The sequence below is a fragment of the Schistosoma haematobium genome, chromosome 4 (assembly GCF_000699445.3).
Source record: "Schistosoma haematobium chromosome 4, whole genome shotgun sequence".
Classification (NCBI taxonomy): Eukaryota; Metazoa; Platyhelminthes; class Trematoda; order Strigeidida; family Schistosomatidae; genus Schistosoma; species Schistosoma haematobium.
The window spans coordinates 10966536-10976580 of NC_067199.1; the positions used below are offsets into that span (position 1 = coordinate 10966536).

General features: G+C 33.2%; 1 protein-coding gene across 1 annotated transcript; it reads left to right on the plus strand.

The window, feature by feature from the left end:
- Window positions 1-8178: 8178 nt before the first annotated feature.
- On the plus strand, window positions 8179-9861 carry MS3_00007371 (uncharacterized protein; the record flags this gene model as incomplete). The annotated part of the gene is made up of 1 exon (XM_012936954.2): window positions 8179-9861. One exon carries the CDS (start codon window positions 8179-8181, stop codon window positions 9196-9198), a length of 1020 nt encoding a protein of 339 aa, XP_012792408.1. The 3' UTR covers window positions 9199-9861.
- Window positions 9862-10045: the final 184 nt, after the last annotated feature.

The window sequence follows — 10045 nt, forward strand, 5'->3', positions numbered from 1 at the left end:
ATACGCGTGGCCGTGTTGGAGCATTTCGAGAGGGAGAGCGGACTCTTCCCACTCTCGGCTGTACCAGGGCATTTGGGGGCATCTTTATTAACATAAGGGTGTGTATTATATTTTGAAGTTATGTTTGATTACGAACATTATCTGAAAAAAAAAGAGGTTAGGTTGGCATTGTTTTATTTACTGTTTAGTATTTGACACGTATAACCATTCAGCACGGTTGTAAACTAAGTTAAAATTACTCTCTAATAAGCAGCATTTACCTAAGGAATAAAAAAATGAACAAAAGTGTTTTATACGGCTTACATTAGAAATATTGTGGATTAGTTTAACATACTACGTATATATTACTACTTAAAAATTAAAAAAAATAGTTATTTAGTTCACTTTCGTAAAGTTACAGATTGTTGTTTAAACGTGCAAACAACTTAGTGTTTAAAAAAACTATACTTCTATTGATCCGATACCTGATGATTCATATTTTATATTTTTGTTCGCAAACATTTAGCAATTGTAATGATTAAAAAGATGTGATCTTGACAAGTTTGCTGAGAGTTAAAGTGTTATTCATAATGAATTCCCACGTATCTGACTAAACGACATGTGATTTAGCAACTTCTGTTTACGTTTGTGTTTCATGAAACGAAGCAGTCATTTAGAAATAGCTGATTATGAATTATGAAGTTTTGGGAGATATCTTATCACTGAAAAGCATCATTTTCAGAACTAGTGAAAGTTAGTAGACACTAAGTAATTGTCGTTTCAACAGGTATCAGCCTCGACTCCATTAGAAAAGAACCAATGACCTCCAGGTCTCTTAGAGACCACGATCTTTCAAAGCCTGTAGCTAGGAATCCCAAAGTTGCTGTATACCATAGAAGAATTGCAGCTAAAACCATAGTTAATTAAAGTCTCATTCAGCAACTCAAGGATATCCTGAACGTCACTAGACTGGGAGACCATGTGGTCTATCCTATGTTGATGTCCTGGTTAGACATTAGTCAGGAGTTCCATACTAGGATGAAAAAGTTGGAAGTATCTTGATCACTTGAGGATTTCCTAACTAATAGTTAAAATAATCCAGTGTTATTGAATAAGAAAAAGAGAATTCAGCGAAGATAATTTTCTTTTTGACGAAATCATTCACTTAAGTGTACATTCGTGTATATAGTTGTATGGAAAATATATGTCTATAGGAGGATAGGAAAAATTGCATCACAAAAATGGATTCGAAGATAAATAACAAATGAGGTTACGTACTAAACGATTTTCTTCCTTACCCCTTGATTAGTACGTAACCTCATTTATTATTTATCCTCGAATCCATTTTTGTGATGCGGTTTTTTCTATCCTCCTATAGACATTTTCCATATAACTATATATACGAATGTAGAGCTTAAGTAAATGATTTCGTCGAAAAGAAAGTTTTCTTCGCTGATTTCCTAACTAGTATTGTGGTGCATGTTATTTATGCTGACTGATATACGTAGTATGTAGCAGCAATCAGAAGCGGAATGCCTGCTTGCAGAAGATTTAAATAAAATGAACAGGAAGCAAATCGGAGAGCAATCAAAATAACAACAGAATTAGGGGAATAATTGAGTATGTAAAGCACAAAGCGAAGAGATTTTTCAAATGATGTATTTAATATATGATTTTCATATTTCAGTAAGCCACTGTGTAATTGGGTATGTTATATGAAACTGGTTATCTGCAATCTGAGTTTTCCTTCACTACAATGACAGTTCACTCCCAAAACTACCGCGAACATTAAATTAGTCTTCATAAAATACCTAACGAAAATGTTATCTTCCTTTTAATTTTATAGATTTTTAATTTATTTGATGAGGAATATAAACTAAACAAGTTTAAATTCATATGCATGATTTATGGTAATGGTATTCGTGTTTCACGTGTTCGAACAAATAGTGTTTTATTAGGTTATTTAAAAGTATTTAGATGTTCAATTTAGTTTATCGTCAAATAATATGATGTTGAATATGAAAAAGTCATCTTTACGATCAAGTGTTCATTTGTTTTTTTCGTCAACTGAATTACACTTGTCACTGATAAAAATAGCAAATTTTAGAGTCAATACAATTATTTGAAATGTCTCCTTCACGTTTAATTTGCATCGAATTATTCGAGAAAATGCTATAATCAGACCAATTAAATTATGATTATAATAGTTGAGTTCATAAGTCAATTGAAGCTAGACCAACTTGGTAAACCTAGAAGCACTGGACGACCGTCCATGATGGTCTAGCTTCAATTGACTCATGAATTCAACTATTAAAATTACTAAAATCTCCACAAATCCCCCTTCTGATAATAAATTATGATTAGTTGGTAGAATTATCATTTGATCAAATCAAACCGATCGCTTTTGGACCAACATGGAGTAATGGATGATATGAAAGCGACTGTTAATATTTTTTTCTATCTTTATCTATGACCCACAAATTCTTTATTAGTGAGCTGGTAGTTTTGACAATATATCCTGAATCATTTAAATTGTTTGCTTTCTGTCACACAAAACAGTATCATATCAGAAAACTAATCACTTAACAAATATTCTCAAGATTAAGTGAAACTGATATAATCTAACAACTCTAATATCTTGCACAACGATATGTCGTGTACACCATTAACTATCATGAACGAAGAAGTTGTAAACTGATCACGAGAGCGTAGTATATATAAAGGATCGAAAATACAAATACCAAAATATAGTTGCAAACTTATTGAAGAATATTGTGTAAAACCAGTTATTGATATATAAAAATAAATACACGGGTATAATCCGGACATTACTTGTTAACTAAGGGGTGTGTTCAATTGATCCATAATCAAAGCACATAATTAGTAATCCCAAAATATAACATTTAATTCAAGTTTTTATACCACATATAATCCAGTAATGAAAAATGTGTAATCTGTAGACATGGATGACAATCATATTAGTGATCTGTTCATATGGGAGCTGACTGAATAAGAACAAAAAATGATGTGAGCAGCGGTGTATTTTGACAACAACAAGATACAGAATTAAAGTTTCTTCATAAATGAAATAACCCACTTTTCGTTTCAGTGACAGTGAATGCTTTACCTCAAGGCGGTCATTACATATTTGAAGTGCATCAGGTCGGGGATGTGTTTGTTAGCTAGCTTAATTTGGTAGTATGTGCCCCTTTAAGAGTTCTGTATAATTTAAGAAACACCAAATGACAAACAACCACGTGTATCGTGCGTTTTTGTTTTGAAGTGTTTAATTGACGACCTATGGCTAGCATTAACTGAGTTCGTATAATTCATCTTTTTGTAACTTCCCTGATTTACTCTCCATTTATTCAATAGTAACACTGCGTCAGGCATTTCTGAGAGTATTTCGAAAGACTTAACCGATACTTTTCGCCAGACAACCCTATCTCAAAGGTTCTTGACATAGGATAAATTCGAAAATGCCTTAAAAGCTCTTCAACGTGTAAAAAAGCATAATTATGAGAAGTTAAGATAACATGTACTCACTGCGTCTACATACAAAGCAAAGAGATACCTATTGGACGGCGTAAATACGCATTTCTTTCCCCTAAGTGAACGTTGGTTGTAAAGAGAAAATTCAAGGAATTGGTACCATTATTAAACCGTATGGTTCTCAAATTAAGTGTAACAACGCAGGTCTACGTTTTATAGCTGTTAGTTCATGGTTCAAGTGGCCTTACGTAGTGGAGAGTCTTTTAAGGTGGTTCAAAACCATCCGCGTATAGGAAGCTATATGGTATATGATCTATGTTATATATTATCCTACGACCTCATGGTGTGAACTGCAAAAGTTAAAGGTCAAACTTAAACAATAAGTGATTGTCACTATCACTCATTGCACAAATGAAATGAAATTATAAATTGTGAATAATAACAAGAATTATTTACAAGATAAGTCTATCTTAACCATCTTTAAGGATAAAGTATGTGAGAGCTAGATTACTGAAGTGGCTGTCAAAATGTTTGAAGAAGCAAGACATGTACATGGTAAGTTACTGAGCGTGAAGCAGACGCTTGACCACTTAACCGCACTTAGTTAACTTCATCAAAAATAGTGAGATTAAATTGAAGTGTTTAACACTAATTGAGCTGTTAATTTCCTGCAAAAATAGGTTATGTAACAAAAAGATTAATTTGAAATATGCATATCACTACGTACTGTACGAAAATAGGAGTAAGTCGGATAGCAGAATAAAATAATGACATAAAGAAAATAGTTTTTATAAGCAAAGATAGATAGTGGCTAGCAGTGGGACCGAGGACGCGCGCTTCGTCCTATTTGGGGCTCGTCGACTGGACGTACCTGCATCTCAGAGTTGATGTTTGCCCTGGGACTCGAACTCAGTACCATTCACATCTAATGCCATCGCGTTATCCACTCAGCTACTGAGTCCTGATAGCCACTTGCTTGTGCGATGGGGTGAATTTAAATTCACTTGGTATTGTTTTGCTTGTATCTTCCCAATGAGGTTTAAGACTGCAATTGATCAGTATGTTATTGGTATATGTGCATCCTGTGGTTATGCCTCAACATTGCCTGGGTGAGAGTACCAGAGTGAACAACAATTCTGAGATTCAGGTACGTCCAGCCAACGAGTCCCAAATAGAGCGAAACACGCGTCCTGGATTCCACTGCTAGCCACTATCCATCTTTGCTTATAAAAGCTTGTGAGTTAAGGCAATATCGAGGCATAAACACACTATGCACATTTGCCAATAACAGACTGATCAATCACAGTCTTAAACCTCAATGTGAAGAAACAAGCAAAACAATACCAAGTGAATCTAACGAAAATGATGTTCGTGATTTTTTTTTATTAGTAGTGATTAAAACAATAACGCGGAGCGAGTTGATTATGTTTCTTTTGTACGTTTAGTTTGCGAATCTCTGTATACAACAAAAGTTTTAGCAATGTACAACTCTTCGCTCGCCAAGTAAACGTGTTCACTATTGATTAGCTTGGAGATGAATTCAAGTGATCATATTGTCAAACGGTGACCAATGGAGTTCAATCATATACGAAGTGGTAAAATCGCAGTAGGTTATAGTCGGATTGTATAAAAAATTAACCAAAGTTGGGAATATGGACCACTGAATCCCAGCTTATCTGTTCTGAAGTAAAGCTCTAAGTGTGCTCTGAAAATCCTGAGTGTTATGTCCCATGGACCTGCTAATATATCACGTGACTAAATCGCTAATTATAACATCGACTTATATAACTTTGGATTTGTGCCAAATCAGTGACGCGTTAACCAGTACAAGCAGCCTTGAATCAACTCTGAGTTTTTACTGGTTCACTAAGATAGCAGCTTCTCACCTAACCCATCCGGCTTAGTCCAGAACACCATTACCAGCCTCCGTTACATGAATCACGTATTTCAGGTATACTTGGTTTATATACGAACAAATCAGACCACATCATACCATAAAATAGAAAATAACAATTATACAAGATCAGGCCAAAAGTGGCTAAGATTGTGAAAGACTGTAATTAGTAGATTGGGAATAACTTAAAAATAGTTAATCGTATAATAGTAGTCAGTAGGTCAAATGGGAGCTTATAATAAGAGGAATATGAATATACATATAATATTAGTTAATTAATAAATATACAATAAGAATGTATATATAATAACAGTCTATAAATAGTTCCTAGACGTTACCCATAATTTAATCTTCTACGGATACAATACTAAATCTTACATGTTTATTGGTAAAAGTACTTATTAATTTTAACTGCCATTTTTTAATAACATACATTATATCATATTCCAGTTCTTATGTTTTTCTATTTTGAACTACTCTTATCTAAACTTCATCAATTAACGTATATCAAATTTAAATTGTTATCATGAATGGATCAATCTTAGACCACCATTGAAAATCTGGAAGCACTGGACAGTTGTTTCGTTCACACATTCACTCTCGAGACCGAAAAATATGGGTTAAAGCGTCGCGTGCTGGATCGTGGATGAGCACTATCACTGAAGAGTCTCATACTAAGACGAAACAGACTATAGTGTCGGTTATTATGTTAAACCTATATACCTTATTAGTTCTACTGTATGGGGCAGAAACCTGGAGAACTACGAAAGCCATCATCCAGAAAATACAGGTGTTTATTAACAGTTATCTACGCAAAATACTTCAGATCCATTGGCCGGACACTATTATCAACAACCTACTGTGGGAGAGAACAAACCGGATCCCAGCGGAGGAAGAAATCAGGAAGAAGTGCTGGAAGTGGATAGGACACACATTGAGGAAAGCACCCAACTGCGTCACAAGACAAGCCCTCACATGGAATCCTGGAGGCCAAAGGAGGAGAGGAAGACCAAAGAACACATTACGCCGAGAAATGGAGATAGACATGAGAAAAATGAACAAGAATTGGATGGAACTAGAAAAGAAGGCCCAGGATAGAGTGGGTTGGAGAATGCTGGTCGGCGGCCTATGCTCCATTAGGAGTAACAGGCGTAAGTAAGTAATATACCTTATTCTAGCTTTCGGACAGGCCAATCTATTCATTCTACTTGAGTCACGTTTTGACCTTGTTAATTATTCGCTAATCAATCTTGACTATTTTTATATGAGCGCATTATGTATGTGCCCTTCCTATCTTATTCAGCACATGTCTGTAGCTTAATTTTGTGTGACTATAAATATTGATTAACACTTGACGAAAGAAAGTTAGCTCACACGCCTTATCCACTGCGCGTCATTTCGCTTTACTTCTCCGATATTTTGTCTGGATCAAAGATTGTATGAAATATACGTATTCGAAATTCGTTCTCGTTATTTGACTTATTTAATTCCGTTATTGACTAATGCGATTTAAGTCGATGATTACGTACTAGGATAGGCGATATATATATATATATATATATATATATATATATATATTTCGACCCCAAATGCCCTGGTACGGCCGAGAGTGGGAAGAGTCCGCTCTCCTCTCCAAATGCTCTCACACGGCCACGCGTATACAGCCTCTGCCAGGGAAGTCCTACTCACTGTCTTCTCGTGGCACTACTGTTGTTCACGAAAATGAGAGAACGAAAAGCGAATGTCCGGCGCTTTAACCGGATTACAAATCAATGGTGCACATGGGCTCCAGTATCCTGAAGGAAAAAATGGTGTACGAACCAATCTTTGGTCACCGGCTATCATGGGAATGCATCTCCTTACGATGCTCCACTGCCTTATGGATCAGACCTTCAGGTCGAAGGCTCGAGGAGTGGCCCCCTAAGAAAACCACCTACTTCGGTTTGGGCACCCGTGCAGTATCACAGCCCTCACACATATCAAATGATATTTGTGTGGCGCATATGTATTTGGTGCCTCATTGTACCAATATCTATGTGTTAAAATAAATAAGTATATATATATATTTCAATAACAATCAATCATACGATTTACTTGGAGTCAGATCCCGGGCCATTAAAAGACATTCAGGTTTACAATGATGGTTTAACATTGATTCATTCATGATCTCAATTAAAAAATTTGACAATCTCCACAACCCCATATACTATTATATTGTTATTTTCAATCGTATTACTCTTTTAGAAAAAATTGATAAGGAGTTATCGAGACTAAATGTGAAATTCATTTATTTGATTCTATAAATCTTTATTATTATTATTATTATTATTATTATTACTATACTATACTATTTTATCCATTCGAAAATTCAATTCAATCAATGAGTAGTATTCATTTATATTCTCAAAGAGAAATATATTGATCGATTGTATATAATATTGATCAATAAAGGATAAAATTTGTTCAGTTTAAAAAATTTTTTTGGTATTATAAACTAAAATTTACATACAATAAACTAATTTAATGAATTATCGATTTATTTGAATAGATAATATGAACTATTTATTATGATTAAATCTAAAAAATAAGTGGAATTTATTTGATTGGAAGGAAGGAAAGTTTATTGATTTTTGGAGCACATATATATATATATATATAATATCTATAATATCCATATAGTTTGAAAGAACTTTTGAGCATCACCATCATTATACACATGCCAGTAAACAAAACAAACGCAATCATGTTATTTTTATAATTTCAATTATATTTCATTTATAAAAAAAGAACTATAATAATTAATAACAAAAGAAATGTCAAATAATACTACAATTACAGATTATAGTAATTTGGTTGGTAGTTTTCGTGCATATATATGTCCAATAATTGCAATTATCGGTGTCATAGGGAATAGTTTTATTGTAATCATTTTTTTAAAAGAAAAACAATTATCAAGATTTTCAATTTATTCAATCTTTTTAGCTATTGCTAATATTATTACATTAATTATGAATACATTTATTGATGATTTTCTTGGACGTGGTCTATATTATGCAACAAATCATCAATTCTATTTTAAATTAGATACAATTTCAACATTTTGGTGTAAAAGTGTTGAATATATATCGAATACTATGTACTTTACATCATCTTATTTAATTGTGATTTTTTCAATTGATCGTCTATTAACTATTCATAAACCGATTAAATTCTATTCAATATATCATAAACATTGGGCTTTGATTGCATGTATTCTTGCATATTCAATGGGAATACTTAGTAATTCACCATTGTTATTTGTACAAACTTTAATGGTTGATACATCGAGTCGAACAAATTTTACTTGTAGAATGATTTCTGAACATCCAGTAGCAAAATTTACCATAACATTTGAAACAATCGTCACGTTCACAATACCATTTTGTCTTGTATTATTTTTAAATGTTTTCATTTGTATTGAATTATGGAAATTGAAAGTTAATCGAACAGCTTTATTACCGACTGACTCTTCGCGGAATCGTATGGAAATGGGACGAGTTTTTGGACATTTAGCTTTGAGTACTGCATTCTTATTATTGTACCTACCGATGGTATGTTTTGTATTAATACGACTAAGTCTAACTTTATCACATGTGGATAGGCATAAACCGTACGCAATGTGTATTATTGATTTGTCCAGACTTTTCTCATCTGTTAAAGATATTACTTATGCAGTGAATTTCTTCCTGTACTTAATATTTTTGCGAAATTTTAGACATGGATTTCAACGTTCAATCTGTACAGTATCGTGTAAAAAGATGTCACCAAGACCATTGGATAGACCAGAGAACTGAAGATTGAATATACTTTAAAGTACTTTTTGACTAGTTAACAGATTCATATTTGTTTGGTTTATTTTTTGGGGGGGATTTAAACGTTATTATGCCAAAAAATATAGCTTGTTAACGTATTCGTATAACATTGATCTTTTTTTGTTAAACACTATTTTCTCGATTAAATAGTTATGTTGGTGAACTGGATTGACCAGAACTAAGTTAGGCGGATACAGTTCAATCGCTCCACTATGTTTGTTAACTGATAATATTAGTAGTTAAATTATCTTATTTAAATAGATAAAGATCTCTACATAAAATCATTCAAATAAGGCTTTTTGCCCATCAATTTATGCGACGAATTTAAATTTAAAAAGCATAGGACTAAAATTTGCTTCTAATGAAGTTTTAGTAAGTTGGAACTGTTTGACCATAAATAGGACAAGAAACGCGATCGATACGAGTTCTTATCTATTCTGGTCCTTGAATTCTGATGTAAAAAAGAACTTCAAGTGAAGGATGACAACAGCACTTGAGTAGGATTGTAACAACATGGTTTTCAACATATATAACAATGATGAATAAGTCGATCTATGCATTTATAAAAGCCCGTAGAGTAAACCTACATATCCCAATAAAGCGATTGTCTCGTTTTATAACGATACATTGGAGTAATATATACACTTTAGAACCAATCATGACAGTTATATTTTTAGGAATTATGTATATATTTTTCTAGTTTAGCTATTTCGATGAAAAATACAAAAGTTTATCATAACAGATCCAGTAAAAACATTGATTGTGTGTCAATAAACTTATTTAAAGTTTGTCATGTCGACAACTTGAGGAAACGTTTCTGTCTATCAAG